General features: G+C 51.8%; 1 protein-coding gene across 1 annotated transcript; it reads left to right on the top strand.

Annotated features, from left to right (window-relative positions):
* The first annotated feature begins 40 nt into the window (after positions 1-40).
* On the top strand, positions 41-22730 carry Stard10 (StAR related lipid transfer domain containing 10). Its single transcript, XM_004863282.3, has 6 exons — positions 41-247; positions 18874-19021; positions 19617-19720; positions 20342-20459; positions 22044-22096; positions 22301-22730. Exons 1-6 carry the CDS (start codon positions 41-43, stop codon positions 22544-22546), a joined length of 876 nt encoding a protein of 291 aa, XP_004863339.1. The 3' UTR covers positions 22547-22730.
* The last annotated feature ends 297 nt before the right edge of the window (positions 22731-23027 follow it).

The following is a 23027-nucleotide window of genomic DNA, read 5'->3' as shown; positions in this document are numbered from 1 at the left end:
TTAGACCAGAACCAGGGCCCCGGGCCTGCCCACACTTCCCATGGAGAAGCCAGCGGCCTCCACAGAGCCCCACGGGCCTCGGCAGGTCCTGGGCCGCGAAAGTGTTCAGGTGCCTGACGACCAGGACTTCCGTAGCTTCCGGTCAGAGTGCGAGGCCGAGGTGGGCTGGAACCTGACCTACAGCAAGGCCGGTGTGTCTGTGTGGGTGCAGGCGGTAGAAATGGATCGGACTCTGCACAAGATCAAGGTAGGGTTGCTCTACTGTGCCTGCTGTAGCCTCCACTGCACCCATCCCACCTCTCAGGCAGGCTTCTGGTCCTGCCTTCCAGCCACAGATATCTGGGGGTGCATCTAGCCCCAAAAGTCTCCTGCTTGGAACCAGGAGGACAGTCTACCCTGTGGCAAAGATGGGCCAGCTGAGGGCTGGAGGGGGGCTATGACTCACTGTGGCTCACTCAGCTGGAACCTGGACATGGGGCATGTCCTTGTCCACTCTAGAAGAGGGGCTGCTGCCAAGGCCCTGTAGGAGAGTGATCTCCCTCAGGGAACCCCCAGCCTGGGAAGTCTTCATCTGGCTCCTGACCTGAGTCACTCCAGGCAGAAGACTGGCTCCCTTTCTCAGCATTTCCTGGCTCTGTCAGCCTGAGTTGAATCTCCTGCTCTATTCTCTACACCCTTGGGTGCCAAGGATCTGATTCCTTCCTGCCAGATCCTTTTCTCTTTCTCTCCTTGGCTGCTCCTTGAGTCTCTGGGAGGTGCTCAGGATGTGGCTGGCAGGTCCTGAAGGCAAGCTTGTGCAGGGCCAGGCTAGGGATGGGGGGATGGGGGAGCAAAGGGTCAAGGAAGCCAGCTGAGGGCAGTGCAGGCATATCAGCCACTCATAGCCATCTCCTCCACTCCTCACAGCCCCATGATTTTCCTCTTTCTGCCACAACAGGCAGGCTTGGGGTTTGATGGTACAGATGGGCCAGAGGCTGGTGACGACTCTGGTCTAGGGCTACTTTGGTAGCTGACACCCTGGCATATTTGGCATTGCTGTGTGCCACATTTCAAGAGTGACACTTGGAGGGCTCCTGGAAATATGCTGTGCCCTTGTTCCCTTTCCCTTGCCTCCATCTCCCTTCTGCTGTCCTGGAGTAGGTGGGGATTGCATTCCTGTTGCCAGCATAGGACATTGGACTCTTTTTAGGAAGGCCCCTCTTCTGCTTAAGACGTGGCTCTGACATATCTCAGGAATCCTGACTTCACACTAGGACAGTGCTATCTGACATTTTCATATGACCCTTTCTGCCTCATTTTGCCTTCATCATTTGCAGTCCCACGTGACTGGCTTGCTCTCCCTACCTTCCCTTTTCCCCTCTATGACTCTCTGTATCTGACTCTTTCTGGGTTTCTATGTGCACCTGTCCCTCTGGGTCTCTATGTAGTCCTGAGGACCCTGGGCTGGGGTAAGCCTGAGGAGCAGGCAAGGGGAGGGCAGCTGGTAGGGTCCAGCTTGGTGCTGACGAGTGCAGAGACAAATCCTACCTTCCTCACAGCACCCAATGGACAGAGAGCAGGGATGTTGGTTGAAGGAAGGAGGAAGGGACTAAGTAACAAAGTGAGTGAAAGGCAAGCAAGGTGGCTCCAAGGGAACCTGACTGTGACCTGACAAAGTCTTAAGACTGGCACTGTGAAGAGGGTGGTGGAAGTGTAGTCTTTCCATTGGGCTGGCTTGCGGGGGGGCGGGGGGGGGTTACTCCCACCCTATGTCAACAGGGCAGAGCTGGCTCCTCCATCTGGCTTGGTTAATGAATAAACCTAACCCAGCCCAAGACTACAGGTAGCAGGTCTGGGGGCCAGGCTGTCAGAAGAGACCCCTTGTGGCCAGATCAGACTTGTCATGTGGCCTTCCTTGGAGGTGAAAGGGACTTGGAAAAACTGGGGTTTGTGGGCCAACAGCCAGGACTCTGACCCTACTTCCTTCTAAGCAAAGGCTGGATGTGCCAGAGGACCCTTTACAAGCCCTGTTTCATACTCTTTCCTGTCAACACTAGGCAGCAGGTGAGGAGGATACTGAGGCCCAGAGAGGCTCAGGAGCCAGCCCAGGGCCACAAAACCAAGTCCCAGGAGAGCAGGCCTAGAGCCAGATGTGTTTAGCTTCCCTGTTTAACCCTCTTGCTTCACCCGCTCTGCTGCCCCCCAGCTCTGCTCCCACAGTGGAGAAGGTGAGCAGAGCCTGAGCCCAGGCAGGAGACTGGCACCTTAGTTATGGGCATCTTCAGGAGTCAGCCCCCATTCCTGGTCCTCTTGGCACAGCAATTGGAACTCTGAGTTTCCCATTTCCAAGATTCCAGGACTCCTGGGCACCATGCAGCTAATCCTATTTCTGATAAGAGCCCCTGCTTTAAGCCAAGCATTTCTTTCATTATCCAATTTACCCTCAGGCCAGTCCTGGGCAGTAGTAGGCTTGTCTCCATATTACATACAAAGAAACTGAGGCTGAGAGAGGCAATGCCACTTGCCTAAGGTCACATAGCAACTGTAGCAGAAGTGGAACCCAGGCCAGCCTGACTCTGGATTCCTGCCCCGTCTCCGTGGGCTCACATCCTTCGGCAACACTGTGGCCTTTAATCCCATCAATAACTCTTTGAAGGAGTGAAGGACATGATGTTTTCATCATCTCCTTTTTGTTTCGTAGATGACAAAGCTGAAGCCCACAAAGGGGGCTGGTTTGCCAAAGTCATACAGCAGGTGGAAGCCAGAGTCCCAGGGATGACTGGGTCACTCCAGGAGACTGGAATGCAACCACAGGTGTTTATTGAGCTTCTGTCTCCCCTCCCCTCACTTCTGTGCTGCCCCTGGACATGCCCTATGCTCATGATAGGAACAGGGGGTTCTCCACCTACCTATTTACCTGATTGATTTCCTTCTCTTTCACTTATTCCTGTGTCCAGGAGCCATGACAAAGGAAAGGGGCCATTGGAGCCACCTCTACCCTTTCCCTCCCTCCTGGCATCCAGCCTTGACTGGCCCTGGGCCTGCACTTTGCTCTGGGTGCTCGGCAGGAGGCCAGCCCTGGTCCTGAGAGTCCAGGCCCTGGACCAGAGGCAGACACTGAACATGGATCCTGGGTACAGGCAGAGGGCAACTTGGAACCTGAACCCAAGTCTCAAAGCCCAGACCTGTTTTCCCATAGCACCCTTAGTGGAGTGAGAAGTGGAAAGCTTGGAAGTTGTGTCAGTCATTCAAGCAGAGTCAACTCAGGCCTGGTCCTGACCTGCTGTCCTCTTGCTGTGTGTGACCTTAGGCATGTTCCTGTTCATCTCTGGAGTGCTTGTTCATCTGTGCATTGCGTCCTCCTGACGCCAAGGACCTCTGAATTCAGTACCTAGGCCCATGGGGGAGAGATAAGGAACAAGGAGACAGATGGCTGATGACATGGCCTGGCCAGTCCTGCCCTGGATGCCATGTGCTTAGGTCTCCTGATGCCTGCTTTGTGCCCAGACTTGTGTGAGAGGCCAAGAAGGACACCTAGACCCTTCTCAGACCCTGGTGGAGAGAGGGCAGACAATCCAGGTGACGCCCTGACTCCTGGCCAGGGGACATGTTTACAAGAGGTAGGGGTCAGGCCTAGTGGGAGCCTGGGCCTGCAACAGGAGCGGGCTAGGTGGGAAGGAACCTTGAGGGGACTGGGGTTAGAGCAGGTATGAGAGGTCTCTTGGGGAATGGAGCTGAAAACCTGAAGTTCATCTTGCCACAGGAAGCTGGCCAGTGGGGACCTGTCTGCTCTGACTTCCTGTCCTGCATCCCTCCGCTTCCCCTAGGAGGAAGCTCCAGCGCCCCCTCCCAGCTCTGTCTCACTGTCCACACCACAGGCTCCCCCTATGCCTTGCTCAGTGCCTCATTCTCTCCCCTCATCACTCAAGTATCAAATGGGTTCTGGGGTAGGTGGTGGCAGGGTCAGGTGCTTATTTTATGTCTTCTCATCAAGTCTTTGCAACTCTCCTGTAGAGTAGGGGTTATTAACCCCATTGAGTAGATGTGGAACCTAATACATGGGCCCTTTTGTGTCCAAAATCCTGGGGCTCACAGCTTACTTTCACCCTCTGTCCTTGGGCCTACCTGTGGTGTGTCACTGTGGGAGGGCACCCTGGAGGGGACCCAGCTGATCAAGAGCCCAGTCCTCGCTGTGTGACCTTGTGGGTCACATTACCTTTTCTAAGTCCATTTTCTTATGGTGGCAGGGGTAGGAGGTAACTTGTTTTAGGGCTTGGGATTACATGAGGTCAGGTACAGGCTTGTCTTCTGCCCCTGCTGGCTCTCAGTTTCCCCATCTGTAGAGGACATCTTAACCATAGGCCAGGGTTAGGAGTCTTTGCACTGCTGGACACAGAGTAAGGATGGAGAGCTAAGGCCTTGATGGTCTGTGCCAATAGAGGCTCCTAGATGGGGACTCTAAGTCCAGGGTTGGCCTTGAGGATCCCTGCCCTTGCTGGCCCTACCTTTGACTTGGCATGGGGTTAACTGGAAGAAGTAGCTCCAGACCATCCTCAGGGAGGAGGCTCCCAGAGAGTTGGACTTTGGGGTGGTATTAGGGAAGCCTTGTGGGTGGAGGGGGCTTGCTAAATTGAGGAATAGGTGAGAGAGTACAGAATCTAGATCCTGGCTCTGTGGCCCTGAGCAAGTTGCCCCTACCTAGGGTTCAGCATCCTCCTCCTCCTCTGTCAAATATGGACAGCAGTGCTGCCCTGCTTGTCTTTGTGCACTTAACTAATTAATTAATTAATTTTCTTATTTAGTAAACATCTCCTGATAGCCTCTCTCTGCCTGACCCTGTGCTGGAGGTGGGGAACAGCAGGGAATCAGATCCTGCCCTCCGAGAGCTCCCAGTTGCTGAGACAGACACTTGTCACAGGAGCTGTGGAAACCCACAGGTCTTGGGGGTCTGGGAAGGCTTCACAAGGCGGAGTGCTCAGGTGATCCCGCTGGAATTGGGTGGGGAATGAGGAGTACAAGTTGATGGCACTGAAAGTGTTGCATTCCCCACAGGGAGACAGTTGTACCAAGGCCCAGAGGTGGGGGACAGGGAGGTGCCTTTGGAGAACAGCAGGGAGTTTAGTGTGGACACTGGAGAGGATTAGAGAACTAGTCCAAGAACTGACCTTGGAGCTTAGAGGTCCTGGCATGCCAGGGGAGGGCTTTAGACAAAGGGAATGGAAGGAGAGGGAGAGCATGCTGCTGCTGTGCTTGTCTGGGCAGAGGCACCAAGCCTACTCTAAAGCAGAGGCTCCAGAGACTGGAACTAGAGCTCCAGGCATCTAGAGAGATCTAGGAGAGCTAACAGAGGGGACATGGTAATTGTAGCATAACTCTGCAATGTGCAAATTGTGAAGTGTGGTGCTGTCTGGGATGTAAGATGATAGGGATGTGCAGCCCCCTGTGCCTGCTGTAGGAGTGGGGGGGGGCTTCAGTCTGTGTCCTTGCAAGGAGTAGAGAAACCCTCACTCCCCAGGATGGCTCTGTGCCTTCCACACCTAGATCCCCAGGCTCAGGCTTTTAAACTTTAATAACGAGCCCAAGCTCAGTTTCCAGCTGAGAGTCTTTAAAGTTTCAGGAGATGAGAGAAAGGAGCAAGTCCTGGAGACAGCTGGCTCTTCTCGCTTGCTCTGTGTCTCTACGCCTGACTGGGCTACCTGGAGCCAGAGCTGTGGGTGCCATGACTCCAGAGGCCTGGCACTCTTCTGGGCCCTGGGGCCCTGGAGGTGCTACTCCAGCTTGTTCCTTAGGGGCCTGTGGCCCCTCAACCTGGGTGCCAGGGTGCCACTGAGCAGAGATGGGGATAGAAATCTATTCCAGTCCTCATCCCTCACCTTTGCCCCTGACCTATGTAGCTGATCATGCTGTGGCAAGGGGTAGGGGGAGAACAGCTCAGACCAGGTGTCAGGATGGCTTTGTCCCCATCCTTCTCATTATTCCCTCTATGGCTTGTATGCTTGGGCTGGCCTTGATGCTCTGGGGTCCTTGGAGTCTCCAAAATATGGATATGGAGGGTCCCTTGCCAAATACAGAGTCCTCTCACCTGTCACTAAAGAGAGCTGGGGGCAGATGGCACATGGCAGCTGGTCCTATTCTCTTAGACTTTAGTGTACCATTGCCTTCCTGCCTCTCAGCCTGGCTCCCTGAAGGCAATGCATGCCACCTCTAGTGTCTCTCTAGAATCCTGTCGCAGGGCAGGTGCACAATGTCTACACATGTGGGAAGTAGGGGGTGACTCCCATATGAAGCCCCCCCTGTGGTGCCTGGGCCAATTAATCTCATCCTTTGGGTCTCATGTCACAGTGCCTGTCTGTCACTGGTTCTCTGAGATCCCCTCACCATCTCCCTCCAGATCACCTGGGATCTGGTCAGGGAGGTGGTGAGTCTGGAGGCAGAGGCTGATAGCCAGAGGGGATGGTGCTCCCTTGTGTATCCTGCACGCATTCATTCCCTGATTCCACACATGTATTGAGTACATATTGTATGCCAAGCATTGTGTTATAGTCAGAAATTTAGCATCAAACCACACAGATCAGACCCTGTTGTCATGGGGTTTGCATCCCAAGGGAGAACCGAGCAAAATAGAAGCAAATGACTAAATAAGATGCCAGATACTGGTTGTGCGTTATGAGGACAGGATAATGCGATGGGGGTTGAGGATTCTGTATCTGGGTTTTTGTGTGTGGTGCTGCGTTGTGTGTCACAGTGTGTGTGATATGGCCCTCAGCTGGTAGACTATGAGCCCCCCGTGGAGAGATACCTGGGTCTCCATGCCATGGGCCAGGCTCCTGCCGAGGCTCCATCAGTCCATATGGGATGTGTATACGTGTGGCTATGGTAGTGGCTGTGCTCTAGTGTGAGACTGTGTGTTTGTGTTTCTGGCGTTACTCTGTGTATGTGAGTCACACCCCCTCACTGCAGAAGCAGAGTTGTCTCTGATCCAATTATGTCTCCTCAGCTGTCTCCTGGCAGCTCCCGCCCCAGCTCAGCTCTGGCTCTGCTGTGCTTTCCCCTTCCTGCCACTGAAGCCTCCTGGCCTTGCCTCTGGGACTATATGGGTGTCAAAGTTTCTCTTTTGGGTGTGTTTTCTATCCCAGTTTCTGTCCCCTTGTTCTTTGATGGTTAGTACCTCTATCCCTAATGCCTTTACTTGCCCTTTCCTCCTGTTTTTGCCCTGTTCCATTTATTTGTTCATCCTATAAATCTCTTCTTGTGCCTCCTATCCACTCTGCCAGACACTGCGCTGGTGCTAGGGACCTGGTTCCAGGAGACTCGGGCCTGGTGGGGAGACGGATGGAGACAGAGACAGAGAAAGCCCTTTGTGAGAAGTGCTGGGATAGAGGCTTATACTCAGGTGCAGGCAGGCCAGTGGTGGGTAGGTGGGGGCAACAGGAGTCAGGCAACAAGCCGAGAAAATCCTGGGAGTCCCTCGGGGAGGAAGGCTGCCCAGGGCAGGGAGCAAGGGTGAGGGTGAAGGAGAATGGCGAGGGAAGCCAGGATGGGATGGGTATTTTGAAGGCAGGGAGAGCCGGGGGGGGGGGGAGAAGGGAGAGAGAGAGAAGAAAGGAAGGGAGAGGGGAGGGTTGGGGAGGAGAGAAGAAGGGAGGAGAGGGAGGAAGAGACGGATTGATTTCAAGCTGCGGAATGCCATCATTAGCTCTGGGTTTTAGAAAGATCTCCCTGGCTATAGGGGGCCTGGATGGGTAGAATTCACAGGTGAAGTTGGTGAGAGCAGGAGAGTGAGGGATGAGCCCAGAGTCATGCTAGGGTCCAGGCACATGAGGGTGGGGCAGGGAGAGAGTGGGTGCGGGGAAAGGTATGGTTGTACTGGACATGGCAAGCTGTGAGGGGCCTGTGGGCTGTCCAGTCGTGATGCTGCTGAAGGAAGATGAAGTCTGAGCTTTCTAGATCTTCACAGGGCAGCACCAGCTGGGTCCCTGAAGCCCTGGGAAGTGTTTACCTTCTTTGTCTTTTCTTTGTTTTTATTTGCCTTGATGTCCATTGGCAGCCCTGACCTCTGTCTGGTCTCACTGGTCCCCCACCCCTTGGCTTTTCTTCTAGGCCTGTCTACTCTCTGTCTCTTGCTAAATGCTCCCTCCTCCATCCGGCTCCCCCCCCCACACTTCCCCCAGGGCAGGAGCAGGGAGGCGGGAGGCCCAGAGCAGGAGGTCAGCCTCTGCCATGGCAGAACACAGCAAGGCGTTCATTGCTGCCTTCATTACTGCTGCAGAGCTGGGGCCTGCTGCCCTGGAGCCCAGGGTGGGGGTGGGGGTGGGGGGCCAGGGAGGCAGCAGGAGACCAGGGGGAAGCGGGCAGGAGGCAGAGCAGGGATGAGTCACAGCTCTGGATGGAGAGCAGCTCAGAAAGACCCAGCTGGGTCTGCTCAAGGCGTTCTGTCTAGGGGCGACATAGCAGCACCTCCGCTCTCCACCACAGTCTTGGGGGGCACTTTTAGGGGAAAAGATTAGTTTGAGGTAGCTGGTGCCAGGTCCCCTTCCCATCAGAGGGATAGTCTGGCCATTTCACAGGTGGGAACACTGAGCCAAAGGAGGGGGCTCCCTCCTTTCAGTTTCCCCACCCCAAGTAGAGCCAGTCCCAACTTCCCAACCCCACTCCATGCAGCTCCCCACAAAGCCCAGCCCCTAGCATAGACACCCCGGCACAGTTCTCATCTGGCCAGTGCTGGCCCAGTTGGGGTTCCTGAGTCCCTCACAGAATAGAGTCTGCTTCTTGGGAAGGCAGTGTCAGGGGTGGACTTGGGTCACACTGGGTTCCAGCCTGGTTTCTCCACTTCACTTTTCTGAGCCTTCAGTGTTAACCAAGGACATAATCTCCCCTCCTCCAGGCGATCGAAAGGATAGAATTAGATGAATCTCTGCAACTCCTGGACTCTGCCACAGAGCTGGCGACCAGTGACGCTTGCTGAATGGGTGAATGAATGCACAGTTTGGGATATTCGAGGGACAGCTTCGTTTCCTACCTCATCCTCATTCTCTCAGGGTCACTTGGGTGTGACTGCACACACCCTCTCCTTCCCTGACCAGTGTCTAGTTCTAGTGTCTAGTTCCCCAGCTTCTGCCATCACCTGTGCCAGGGGCCTCCTCCTCCTTCTCTACCTGGGTACTACTGCTCTGAGCATTCTTTAGGGCTCAGCTTTGATGCCCCTTCCTGTATAGGAGCCTGCAACTTCCTTCTGTCTCTGCTTTGGCCCTGTAAGGCTGTCATTTTGTTCCCTGCTCAAGGGTGGGTGGCCCCAGTCCCCTCTGGCTCCCACTCCCAGCACATCCCCATTCTTGGGTGGAGCTCAGTAGGACAGAAGCCCAGCCAGAGCTGCAGATGTCACCTGGATGTCAGCATGGGCATCTTCAGGACCCAGCTCAGTGGAGCCCAGGCTTTTTTGGGCCCAGGAAACAAGGACTTGGGGGTTCTGACCAACACTTTCAATTAGGAAAAGAAAGTGTGTTTTTTCATATCCTGTACAAACTATATTGTAGGAACAGTAATATGAATCCAAAACCCCAGGCCTAGCTACTAGGGAGGCTGAGGCAAGAGACGTACTTGGGCCTGTAAGTTCAGGGCTAGACTGGGGAACATAGTGAGACCCTCATCTCAAAAACAAAACAAAACAAGGGGCCAGGGACTTAGCACACCGGCACCGTGTCTGCCTCACAAGCTGAAGGTCCTGAGTTCGATCCCCCGTACCGGAAAACAAAACAAAACAAAAAAAATCCAAAAGTGAAAAGCTTCCCCTTTGTTCCTATCAGCTCTCTTTCAGGGGTGTAGATAATTTGCAATGGTTTGAACCATGACACTGGTACCAGTTTATATCCTATTTTGTCCATTTAACATTGCATCTTTAGAAGTTTTTCATATTACTGCAGAGTTAGTAATTCATGAACATCTCCTGCAGCTGCTCCCCCTCCAGACCTGTCATGGGTTCTGAGGGTACAGAGCTGGCTCAGCTGCTGCCCCTGCCTTGGAGGAGCCCACAACCTTAGTGGCTGTGCAGTAACCGGAAGACGTGTCCTTCTCAGCCCAGCTGGGCCTGCTGATGCTGGTGTTCCAGGTGGCTTTCCAATTTACTTTACTAATTACAAATGCAATCATATATTCATGCATATTGTAACTGAACTTTTTTTTTTCACTTTATGTTCTTCCCTGAGTGTAAATTTCTAGTCCTGGGGTTCTAGGAAATGAGTTGAAAAACAGTTTTATGATTTTTATTTTATTTATTTATTCATTTTTGAGACAAGGCCTCACTATGTAGTACAGGCTGGCCTTGAACTCACTATATAGCCCAGGCTGGCCTCAAACTTGCAATGATCCTCCTGCCTCAGCCTCCCAGGTGCTGGGATTACAGGTATGCACTACCATACTCAGCTGAGGACCGCAAACTCAGGTCTTTGCGCTTGCATAGCAGGTGGCAAAACCACTGAGCTAAATCCCTGGCCTGAAATACTTGTTAAATTTTTTTCAGAACAGTGGAACTAGATTTTGCTGTCACCATGTAACATTCTTTTCTTCCTTCCCTCCCTCCTTATCTCTCCCTCCCTCCCTTCCTTTCTTCCTTCCTTTCAAGTGTTGAGAATCCAGCCTGCCTTTGTGTATGCTAAGTGCTTACTCTATCACTCTCTATCCCTAACTGTATAATTGTTTTCATATATCTTCAAAAACTGAAAAAAAAAGTATATTTATACTATGTGGCCTACGTAACCTCAAACTCCTGGGATCGAGACTTCTTCCTTCCTCAGCCTCCCAAGTGGCTGGGACTAATAGGTTTGCATGACCATACCTGGCTAATGTACTTTTCTTTGACTATCAGAACTATTAAAATCTTATAGCAAGTTCCAGAATCTCCTGTGGGACTTGGTTACTTTTTCTTTTTTTCTTTCTTTTTTCCCCTCTCCTTCCCTCCTCCCTCCCTTCTCTCTCTGTTCCTTTTCTTTTTTCTTTTTTTTCCTTTTTGTCTTTCTTTCTTCTTTTTTTTTTTCTTTTTCTTCCTTCCTCTCTCCTCCCTTCCTTTTTTCTCTCTTTGTCTTTCTTCCTCTCTTTTTTCTTTTCTTCTCTCTCTCTCTCTCTCTCTCTCTCTCTCTCTCTCTCTCTCTCTCCCTCTCTCCCTCCTTCCCTCCCTTTGTAATATATAATGGTGACAGAAGTAGTAATCGTCTTCTAGGCAGAGAGATTAACAGTTCCCCAGGGGGCGCTCAAGGCTGCACTACCTTCTGAAGTGCACAAGCGCACTGCAGGTTGCAGGCTGCCATCCAGCATTCTGAGGTAGAGAAGCTCATGTAGGCACAGCCTAGCTGGCTTGCCTGCCCATCTCTCTACTCGACAACAAGTCTTTTTTCTTTTCCTTTACTTTTCCCTTCTTTTTCACTTCTGGGAATTGTTAAACCACTGAGCTACATCCCCAGCACCTTTAATGTTTTTATTATTTTATTTAGAGCATGGCATTGCTAAGTTGCCTAGGCTGAACTTGAACTCATGACCTTTCTGTCTCATTCTCCAAAGTAGCTAGAATTATAGCCACCATGCACAGCCACACAGTAAGTCTTAATTGAGCACTTGTATTTCAGAGGATGCCAAGATAAGTAAGGGGCCACAGCACTGTAGGCAAATCAAAGCACTGGTGGAGAGCCTAGGAGTGAAGGAGACGGGGGTGGAGTGGGGTGGGGAATGGGCCTCTGCCCAACCTCAAGAACTTAGGGACAGGACAGGCTGCCTGGACAAGGGACAGAAGGCTAAAGTTTGAAGACACATAGAAAGGAGCTAATAAGAGGAAGACCCAGGGGAGGAGGTGCTGCCACATCCCTCATGGCAGGACTGTTGGACATCTTTCCTCCTTCTTCCTCTCCTGATGATGTCAGTGCCCTGAGCAGATCTTCAGTTTTTTTGAAGGGAACAGGAAGACATAAAAGAAAGGGTCCATTCTAAGGGCTCCAGAAACCCAGAGGCAAGGGGCAAGTACTCTGTCAGCTTGGCCTTGTACTGACTTTATGGTGCCATTGGGAAGGGCAGAGTGGAGGGCCCTGAAGTTAGCAGGTAGTGAGTGAGCCCTGGGAGGAGAATGAGAACAGAGAAAGCAAAGGGGCCCTGCATGGAGCCCCTGGCTTGCTGGGTGTCCAGGCAGCCTGGGAGCCCTTAGAGCCTCCTTTCTTGGTCTGACATAGTGAGGACAGGATCTGGTATGGATGGCTGTCTCCCCCACCTATCTGCCTACCTATAGAGAGATTTTGGTATTGTAGGTTTTTTGAGACAGGGACTTGCTATGTAGTCCAGGCTGGCCTCAAACTCATGGCAATCCTCTTGTCTTAGGCTCCCAAGTGCTAAGACTACAGGTGTACACCACGATGCCTGGCTCTATGATAGGATTTAAAAAAAACTTTCTTGTCCCTGTATATCCTGCCCTTTGGGGATTAGCAGGAAAGAGCTCCTCCCTTGGACAGGGCCTGAGAAGTCAGGGAAGGCTGCTGGGGCCTGGGCTTCAGGAAGAGTAGCTACCACTGAGGGCTTTATGTACTAGCCTAGTTTAATCCTCACAGAGCCTCCAAGGGCAGGATGATCCCCACTTGACAGATGGACATACTGAGGCTCAGAGCTCCTGTCCTATGCCTAAGCTGAGGTCACACAGCTAGGATGTGGCAGGGCAGAGGCCTGTTCAGTGCAGACAGCTCAGAGCTTCTGGGTAAACTAAACCTGTGGGACCATCTGTGACTGGCAGGACAGTGCCATGCCTGGAGGGCTCTCAGGAAGCTTCAATGCTGGGTTTCAGAAAAGCACAGTTCTGCCTCTGAGCTCAGTGAGGTCTGGGGACTAAGTTCAGATACTTGTTCAGAGGAAGAATTGGAGCTGTGGCTCCCTGATCAGCAAGCCCTTCCGACTCCCAACGAGCATGGCCTAATATGTACCAATGAACTAAACCTCCAGTTACCAGCATGTTTGTCTTAGCCGGGCCACTCCTGCTCTGATGAAGGTGACAGAAAGACAAGGCACTCTGAAGTCAGGAACACTTGGACTTTAGTTCTCTGCTCCACTACTGTTAGCTGTGTGTTTTCATTAGTCTTGGCTGGTGGCTGTACCTCTCTGAACTTCACCTACAGCATCTATAAAATGGGGATGATGATTCCAACCCAGGTAAGGGATGAGGTCTGCAAAGGATGCAGTTTAGTGCTCTTTTGTGCTAAATTTCAGCCCCCATGGGGTCCATGGTCTGGGTGTCCCTGTTTCTGTTTTGTGGGATGACCAATTAATTGGTCAGTGATGTGGAGCACACGGTGGTGGTGGTTAAGGTTGGGATATCAGTCAAGGCTGTGGATGATTAATCCTGTGGGTCCCATCTGCAGTCAGGAACCCATCCTCTCACTGGAGTCTGGTTCTCCTGGAAAAGGGCAATTTGCTTAACACTCCCCTCAGAGTACGGTCTTTTGACTTGCTTTGTGTGGAGAAATTATCATTGCCTCTGGGATATTTCTCTTACCCTTCTCTGGGCCTCAGTTTCTGCACTGGTGATCTGAAGAGTGGTGGTGGAAGAGATAATTCTCTGTGTTCTGAAAACTTTGGGAGAATCCATGTGCCCCACAAATTGCATAGGCAAGGAAATTGGGACCACTTCGAGGTCTTGGTGGGGGGGAAGGGTCAGACTTGGGTCCACCTGTCTGTGTGTCCATTTGCTGGCTGTTTTGGCTCTCAAGACCGGGACACAGCCCCATGGAGGTGACCTGTCTTCCTGTCCCCTCTCAGGTCTGCAGTCTCCCTGGTTCTTGGTAGATACTGCTACCCTCCCCTAGGTGGATAACCTGTTCCTCTAATGCTGAGCCTTGGGAAGCCCTCATGGAGAAGCTCAGGGCAAGGGGAGGAGTGAGGTAAAGGTAGATTGAGACATAGCCTGGGCATTGGACCCTGCTCTGTACTTATTCCTCTAAGCCTCCAGGGCTCTTTCATCTCGAATTGCCCTTCTCTGCCCTTTCAGTGGCTCAGCTCCTTGTCTTTTTGGGCTTGGTAGTCCTCTGCCCCACAGTTCCTGCACTTCCCTACTCCCCACCCTGCTTGACCTTATTGCAGGTTTGTGTCTTCGCCTCTCCACTTGGTGGAACCTCTTTGGGATAGGGTCCTGGTCTGGCTCACCTCCAATTGGTTCCCAGTTGCAGGCCTGGCCATAGCAGGCTTGGGAAAGTGGTGAATGGATGAATGCAAGGGTAAGGACTGGGATGAGGCAAGGGAGGGGCCTTGGGCACAAAATATAAGGAGGTATAGGCAAATTCGACCTAGTCCTTCCTAGTGTAGAAAGGTGCCTGGCTAATCATGGAAGCCTACTGCGTAGTAGCAGCTTTTTTTTTGGAGACAGGGTCTTACTGAGTACTTCATAGTTCTGGCTGGCCTTGAACTCACTAAGTAGCCCAGGCTGGCCTTGAACTCACAGCCATCCTCCTGCTTCAGCCTCCTGAGTACTGGGATTACAAGTGTGCGCTACCATACCCGGTTTGTAGCAGCTATTTTTTTTTTTTTTTTTTTTTTGGTACCAGGGATCAAACTCGGGACCTTGTGCTTGCAAGGCAGGCGCCGGAACCACTGAGCTAAATCCCTGGCCCAGTAGCAGCTATTTTTTGAGCATTCACTCTGATAGGCACATTCCATATATTATCTCAATCACAGCATACTCAGGTGGTAGATACTGTTATTGTCCCTATTTTTCATACTAAGAAACTAAGCCTAGCAAGAGTTGAATCCTGTGCCCTAGTGCAAGAGCTGTGTTTGGACTGTAGCATTGCCAGCCTCAAAAGCTGCACGGAGTCTTCCCCAATGGCCTTCCTTACTTGTCCAGGCCCTTCTGCATGTGGCTCTGGGGGGTTGGGGGGACCAGGGGTGCTGGGCAATCCCACAAACTCCCTGGGATCTCTACATGTCATGTCGTGGGGATTGGGAGAGAGTGGAATAGTGAGGAGCACAGCCTGTAATTTCTGTGGTGACAACTGTTCCCTCTGGGACTCTTGTTTTCTCAGCCGTAAAATGGTTGTAGTCAGGCCCCGCAGCCACCTGGCTCAAAAGGCTTTGTAGCTCAGGATGGCTCCCGGGCGGAGCAACCCCTCTTCAGTTCCGGTTTCCGGGGGAGCTCCTGGGGTCCCGCCAGTGAACTGACTTGTCCGGGGCCCTATGGCTGTGGGTTCCGCCACAGGCCCGCCCACAGTGTGCGGTAACAGCCTTAGTCCGCCACCTGTCCCTCCCAAAGCCTCTTAGAATAACACCTTGTGGGGGTGTGGCCACCCCTGTGAGGGCAGGAACAAAGCCAGATGTAATTTCTTCCCCTTGGCACTGTAGCAGCGCTGCCTGGTGGGGGTTGTGGAAGGGCCCTAGGCCGTAGCCAGGCCCACTACCACGGGCTGGGGATTCCTGCCAACAGTCACCTGACCTGGCCACCTGGGCTGCCTCAGTTTCTTTGATGAGAATCCAGCTCAGCAGGATTCTCATTTTCCCAGCAGGGGCCTGGTACTGGCCTTCCTCTGCAAGAGTCTACCACCAGCCTGGGAAACCTTTGAAGTTTCCCTCTGTATCTTCAAGATAAAGTGTTAGGCAGTGTTTATACCCAATGAGCCCCTCTGTCTTGCTGCCCTGCATGCTCCACCTACTGCCTGCTGCCCCAGAGGAGGGTCTTTGTGCTCACTGTCCAGGATAATATGTTTGAGGACTTGCAAAGCCAATACCGCTGTCGAACTTGGATTTAGAGAAATTCTGGTTTCCTCAGAAGCTGCACTAAGTACTCTTTGATGGTTAACAATACAGGAAGACCTGATTTTGAATCTCTGCCCTGCTGCTTTCGTGCTGTATTATTTGGGCAAGTTTCTCAGTCTCTTGAGCATCAGTGTTCTGTTTTACAGCACAAGAATAATAACAAAGTTTGGGGTAAAGGGTGAGCGAGTGCTGAATGTTGGTGCCTTTGGGTAGCTGCTCAAAAGATGGATATTTGGATGCTAATGGGTGATGCTCATCTGGCCTCTGCTGTCTTCAACCCCCTTTCTTGCCATTTGCCCATTTTATCACTTTGTTCATTCCTCCATCCATTCCCTCAGTCATGTCTCAGTGGTCTCCTTCAATCTGGTGTACTTCTCAAGTCTTTCCTTGACTTTTACAATCATGACACTTACAGGCCAGTTCTTCTGTAAAATGTCTGATTTTGGTTTTGTCTGATGTTTCTTTATGATTAATGTTATACAGTCTTAGTGGAGATAGCACAGAAAAGATGCCTGTACTCTTTCCATTTCAGCCTGTCTGGCAACACCTGGTTGTAACTTGTCCTGTTACTAATGATGTTCACTTTGATCACTTGATTAAAGTGATATCTGCCAGCATTTTCTACTATGAAGTTACAGGTTTTCCTTGTATAATTAATTATTTGATAGTAAGGTACTTTGAAACTATGTGAATATGCTCTATTCCTCATCAAACATTTCATTTATTCATACATATATATATTAAAGTTTCTTATTTTATTTGGAGGAATATAATTGTTGCTATTCTTATTTTAATACAATGTGTCCCAGTTTTAACCCACTGTAGAGCAACCAGTTGTCCTAGTTTGTCTGGGACTGAGGAGTTTTCCAGGATCTGAGACTTTCAGTGATAAAACAAAGAGTTCTGAGCAAACCCTGAAGAGTTGGTCACTCTTCCAGTCAGAGCCGTTTGGGCTGCCACTTATGCCTGTTGGACAAAGTCTCTAGCATTTTTTGAGTACTTCCTTACTTTCTGGCACAGTAACGTGTTCCAGGCTCACCTTGCACTTACTCTGATCCAGCCATAGAATCACCTATTTTTTTTTCCAAGAAGACTTGGAACCAGGGACCTTTGAGTATTAGGCTACACCAAACCATGGAAATACAAGCCACATGGAGTCCCTCAGCTGCCATACATGCTCACTGTACTTGTGCCTGCCTCTGGGCCTTAGCCTTGCCTGTTCTCTCTGCCAGACCCACTTGGCAAACACCTCCTCCCTCCTGACTGAGCTTCTCATGAAGTCTGATCCCCCCACCCTCCCACCCTCCCCAAGGATTTGATCATCTCTGAGCACCACTGGGCACTTTAGGATACTTCTGCTTTCCCAATGGGACTCCTCCCTCAACCCAAAGCCTCTCAAGGACAGGTCTCATTCATCTTCTACTTGCCTGGGATCAGGACAGGGCCGGAACTGGGGCTCTAGTTAAATGATTCAGTCGTGTGTGTGTGTGTGTGTGTGTGTGTGTGTGTGTGTGTGTGTTACTTGAGACTGAACCCAGGGAGCACTGAGCTACATCGGTACCCAGCCCTTTTTCATTTTATTTATTTATTTTCATTTTATTTTGAGATAGATTCTTGCTAAATATCCCAGGCTGGCCTTGAATTCATAATCCTCCTGCCTCATCCTCCTGAGTAGCTGGGATTACAAGTGTGTACCATCATCCCCTCCATGTTTCGTAAATTTTTAATGCACTTAGTACTCAAACCACCTTTACATTTCTCCAGGTTGTCCCCAAAATGTTTATGTCAGCTGGTGTGTCCAAATCAGTATGCAATTCAGGGTCATATTTTACATGGGGTTGTTGTGTCCTATGTCTCTCCATCAAGCCCACTACCTTCATTATGACACTGATTTGCCAATATGAAATTGACTTATTGAAGAAACTGGGCCCGTACCCCTGCAGAATGTCTCACTATGTGACTTTGTCTGGCTAAATTCTCCTGGTGTCACTTAGCTTGTTCCTCTGTTCTCTGTGTTTTCTGTAATCTGAAATCATGTTCAGTGCTTGATTAGTTTCTTGGTGTCTAGAATACCCAGCAGTTATGGTGTGGCCTTCCAGTGGCAGCCTGACATCAACAGTGGTACCAGACCTAGCCCAGGATGCGGGGCAAGCAGTGTAATCCCTCCCTTGTATGGTTGCATGTTTCCCCATGTCAGTCAAAAGTAATATGTGTGGGCTCCCCGTGCTGTCTGAATGCCAGTTCTGGGAGACCTTTTTAAACTACACAAGAAAACTCATTTGTTTGCTGAGGGAACTTGATCTTGGGGGTTGGGCTCTTGGGTGAAAAAAAAAATCACAGAACAAAAATCACAGCATTTCATCTTCCTGACTACAAATCTGGGGAAATCTGGTTCTGTTTTAACTTGCTTTCCAGACATATGAGCTGGGTTAAATCCCAGCCCTGCTACTTACTAGCTTGACCCTGGGCAGGTTACCTAACCTCTTTGAGCCTCAAGTTCCTCCTTGGATTTCTTGTCTGGCAGAGTTGTTAGGAGGGTTAAATACAACCAATTATACTTGTCTGCTTTTCTCCCAGAAGAAAGCTCTTTGAGGGCAAGGCTAATAAATTATAAGCTATCCAAAGATACTTGTTGAATGAAAAAAAAAACACAAAAAGGAGGACAAGTGGTATGGCCAGCTGATAAGTACCACGCAAGGAAAGAAGTCATCTATGTAGGCATTTGTGTTTTCATTTATGCTTTCATTTCATTTAACGTGTCCCTCCACCCTGGGCTCCATGATGAATCAACTATGAGACTCTGTGAGTTTCTCACAGGTCTGGGAGGGCCCACACATGGAGATTCAGTGTATGGGGCCTTGGAATGTCTGGCTGGGAAGGCTTCCTGGAAGAGGAGACTGGGCTGAGACAGGGACATGGTGTCTGGGTACAGGGGCTGTCTAACTCCTGGCACAGGTGGCTTCTGGGGCCACTGAACCAGGCTTGTGCTGAGAAGTGAGTCCATGCTGGCTTCAGAGGCTCTTGCTCCTCCCTGTTCTCCTCCTTCCTCCTTGGCCTTTCTGCACTCTGGTCCCCTGGCCAGGGTTCTGAGCCCTGTGTGACCCAGATGATCCGTATGTCTGTCTGCAGTGCCGGATGGAATGCCGTGATGTGCCAGCTGAGACACTCTATGACGTCCTGCATGACATTGAGTACCGAAAGAAGTGGGACAGCAACGTCATTGAGACTTTCGACATTGCCCGTTTGACCGTCAATGCTGACGTGGGCTATTACTCTTGTGAGCATGTGCAGTGCACTGATCCTACCCCTTGGCCTCCATCCAAGCCTCCCACCAGTCCTCCTGCCCCTCCCCCTTCCCATGGCTGGGTTCTGAGGGGCCTGGGTGCTGAGACTGAGGGCTGTCCCCATAGGCACTTGGGTACAAACATGTACACTCACAACATGTATGCACTCATGTGTTCATGACCACACTCCACATGCACAGTCACATGCACACACAGTCATGTACACATCCCACAGCCATGGGCCACCTATTCACAGACATACACTTTCATGCACATGTACTCACAATAATACTGTTTTCTCACATACACTCAGGATCAAATATAGAAATTGGCCAGACCAGCAAGGTAAGGGCCTTGTGAGGTTCTGAGGAGAAGGGATAGCCAGAGATAGTAGAGACAAGTGATCTGTTCTCTCTCTTCCCTGTCCTGGGACAGCTGTGGCCCTGTGGGCTGGGGAGGGGTGTACAAGGTTGGTTCAGGGGGAGCTGACAGCTGACTAGGCACCTCTAGATCTCTGCCCTCTGCCACAACCTCCCTTGCAGGCAAGCGGACCAGTGATCTGACTGAACTGTCCCTTGCTCCCCACAGGGAGGTGTCCCAAACCCCTGAAGAACCGTGATGTCATCACTCTCCGCTCCTGGCTCCCCATGGGCGCTGATTACATCATTATGAACTACTCAGTCAAACACCCTGTGAGTTGACCTGCCTTCCCTGTTGGGTGGGCAGAAGAAGATGCCAGGCAGCATTGGGTCCTGGCTGCCACCATGATTTGTCTGTGACCTTTTGGGAGGCACAGGGCCCTCTCGCCCTCAGTTTTCTTTAAGTACAGTGAGGATCTATCTCCCTGCTGGGGCCCTTAAACACATCAGGAGAGGGCAGTGTGGGCCATCTCCGTGGTGAGGGGGTGGGATGGGCTGGCTTTAGTGGACTGGGCTCAGGGATGAGGCTGGCCAGGAAATGGGAAGCAGGTCAGTGGCAGGGTCCAGGGGCCCTCCCTGAGGCAGGGCTGCCTTGATCTCCCTGGGTAGGGAGGATAGGCAGATATGGCTGGCATGGGTAAGGGTTGAGTGCCCATGTGAGCCCCTGAGTCCTGGCCCCAGAGTGGGGGTTTTCCTGAGGGAACAGAGAAAACCTTTAGAGGGACAAGGATGACCCGGTCTGATTCTTGCTTTTTTTCTTATCCCAGCATCAGCCCTGGCCTGACACAGATGCCAGGGGACGTGAACTGTGTATGTGTGTACGTGTGTGTGTGCCACAGAGTCATCTCCTTTGTCCCCATCCGAGTCTCACCTCCCTGTGCCTTCCATCCCCAGAAATACCCACCTCGAAAAGACTTGGTCCGGGCTGTGTCCATCCAGACGGGCTACCTCATCCAGAGCACGGGGCCCAAGAGCTGCGTCATCACCTACCTGGCCCAAGTGGACCCCAAAGGTGAGGGCTTGGCCCTGGTAGCCTGTTATGGGATCCTTCCCTATACCACAGGGGATGGGCTTGATCTACCAAGGGCTTGGAAAGCTATCTGTTAGGAGCTGTTTTGTCTTTTGGGCATTGCCAGCAAAGCCAGTGGTTTGAAAGGAATGGGCCAAGGTAGGAACCACTGCTTCTCTGCAGAGGCTCAGAGCTCTCTTCACAGGCTTCTGAGCCCCCTCTCCAACCTGCTCCTGCTTACTGGCTGCTCCTGCTTACTGGCTGCTCCTGCTCTGTCTGTCTTTTGGGCATCTATCCCAGAGTCCTGCATTGTCCAGATCTGTCCTCTCTCCTTTGGATGGGCTCAGCCATTCCTGTGGCTGCTGGCCATATGTCTTTGTCTGCTGAGATACAGATCCCTGTGGCCATCAGCCTCCTGGATGGGATGTCTTCTAGGCACCTGAGACTCACTGAGTCCAAGGCTGAGTCTACCATGACCCCTCCTGACCTGCCCCTTCTATGAATCCAACTTCCAGTCACCCCTGCAGGTCAGCTGGAGTCACTCCCTCTTCCTCTGCTCTCAGATTCAGTCCCTGATTCTTACTGATTCTACCTCTAACAGAACTCCTAACTGGGTAATTTCTCTCTATACTCAGATGCCTTGTCTGTCTATACCAGCTATTGGAGTAATTCTTCTAAAAATGCTTATTTCTTCATGACTCTCATTTGCTTAAAATGCTTCTGTGACCCTCTATTACCCCCAGAGTTCAGTCTGAGCCCTCTCCCCAGATTTCTCACCTCTTGCTCAGGCAGCTCTTTCCCTCAGCTCGACATACCTCTCCTCCTTACTGAGCCCTCCAGGGCTGCTTCAGGTGTCACCTTTTCTATCCCTGATGCCCAGGTGCCCATTCCTCTCTAGTAATTCACTTGCCAAACAGTTGGGTCCCCAGACAGAGTCCCCAGCTGGGTCCCCAAGGTTGGTATCACAGTGAATGTGGAGTGAGTGGGTGACTGAGTGGCTAGAGGACAGTTAAGCCTTAAGCCTTTTTGCCTGTTATACCCCAAATCCCCCTGGCACAGTGGCCTAGGCACAGGGCTCCCAGGCTCAGCTGAGTGAGTGCAGTGGGTGTCAGAAGCAAAGAAGACTTTGAATGAGACAGGGTAGAGAGTAGGGCTTGGATTTGGGGTCAGGCCAGGCTAGGATGCTCAGCCAAGAGGCTGGTGTAGCTGGGGAGGGGGCCTGAAAGGCCAGATAGAGGAAGGGCTGAACATTGGGGTGGGTCCTATTGGCCCCTGGGGTTAGGGATGAGAAGGCACAGCAGTGTAGGAGGAGGCAGGTGGAACTTAGTGGGCCAGAACTTCAACCTGTAAGTAGCCTATAGTCACTTAGGACCCTGAGGTTTTCTTTTATGCAGCCCTGGAGCTCAGCAGAGGGACAGTGGGGCAGTTGCACCCCCAACTATAGGATAGCCATACTAATCCCTTCCCATGGAGGAAGAGGGTGGCCTCCCTGGAAGCCCAGGCAGAGGGAGGGGCTGGTGACTGGTGCGGTGGGGACCTAGGCTGCTTTGTCCCTTCTCACCTCACTACCCTTCCCTGCCCTCTCAGGCTCCTTACCCAAGTGGGTGGTGAATAAATCTTCTCAGTTCCTGGCTCCCAAGGTGAGTGGTCTTGGGACTTTTAGGGGTCTGGAGGTTGTGGGAGAGGACTCTGGGTTGGGGGTGGAGTGAGGACTGTGCGACAGTTTTTAACTCCTGGGGCAAGGGTCTGGATGCAGGGGGCTGAACCGCTGGGGGGCACTGGAGGGCGCGGAGAATCCCAGGTTCTCCCCAGCCACTCTTGATGCTGCTGCGTTGGGTCCACAGGCCATGAAGAAGATGTACAAGGCCTGTGTCAAGTACCCCGAGTGGAAGCAGAAGCATCAGCCACACTTCAAGCCGTGGCTGCACCCGGAGCAGAGCCCGCTGCCCAGCCTGGCACTGTCGGAGCTGTCAGTGCAGCATGCGGACTCACTGGAGAACATCGATGAGAGTGCGGTGACAGAGAGCCGGGAGGAACGAGTGGGTGGTGCAGGTGGAGAGGGCAGTGACGATGATACCTCCCTTACCTGAGTGCCGCATGGCTGCAAGGACCGAGACAGGACTGGAGTGGAGCCCTGGAGTGTGGATCCTCCCGCACCCTCTCCCCTCTCCCACCTCACTTCCTGAGGATGCTGGGCCTGGCCCCAGGTTTGCCCAAATACAGGACAGTTTGGCCTGGCTGGACACGGCCCCAATAAAAGATCCCACAGCCTCAGCCAGTTCATTCTGTGCCTGCTTCTCACCTGCCCCCAAGCCACCAGTGCCCTGGAGTGTTGTTATTGCTCAAATGGCCTTTGATTCTTTAGGCAGCTCCTAATTTTCTCATGTGTAGCTAGAGGGGGAGTGTCACACCCCTTCTTTTTTTTTTTATTTTGTGAGACAGGGTCTCATTATGTAATTCATCCTGGCCTTGAACTCACTATGCAGCCCAGGGTGGCCTCGAACTCACAGCAATCTTCCTGCCTCAGCCTCCTGAACGCTGGGATTACTGGCGTGCCTCATCACTCCTGGC

The sequence above is a fragment of the Heterocephalus glaber genome, unplaced genomic scaffold (genome assembly GCF_053883595.1).
Source record: "Heterocephalus glaber isolate CG9 unplaced genomic scaffold, H.glaber_assembly_v1.0 deba00001428, whole genome shotgun sequence".
NCBI classification, from domain to species: Eukaryota; Metazoa; Chordata; class Mammalia; order Rodentia; family Bathyergidae; genus Heterocephalus; species Heterocephalus glaber.
This window is presented reverse-complemented; position numbering and strand designations above follow the sequence as displayed.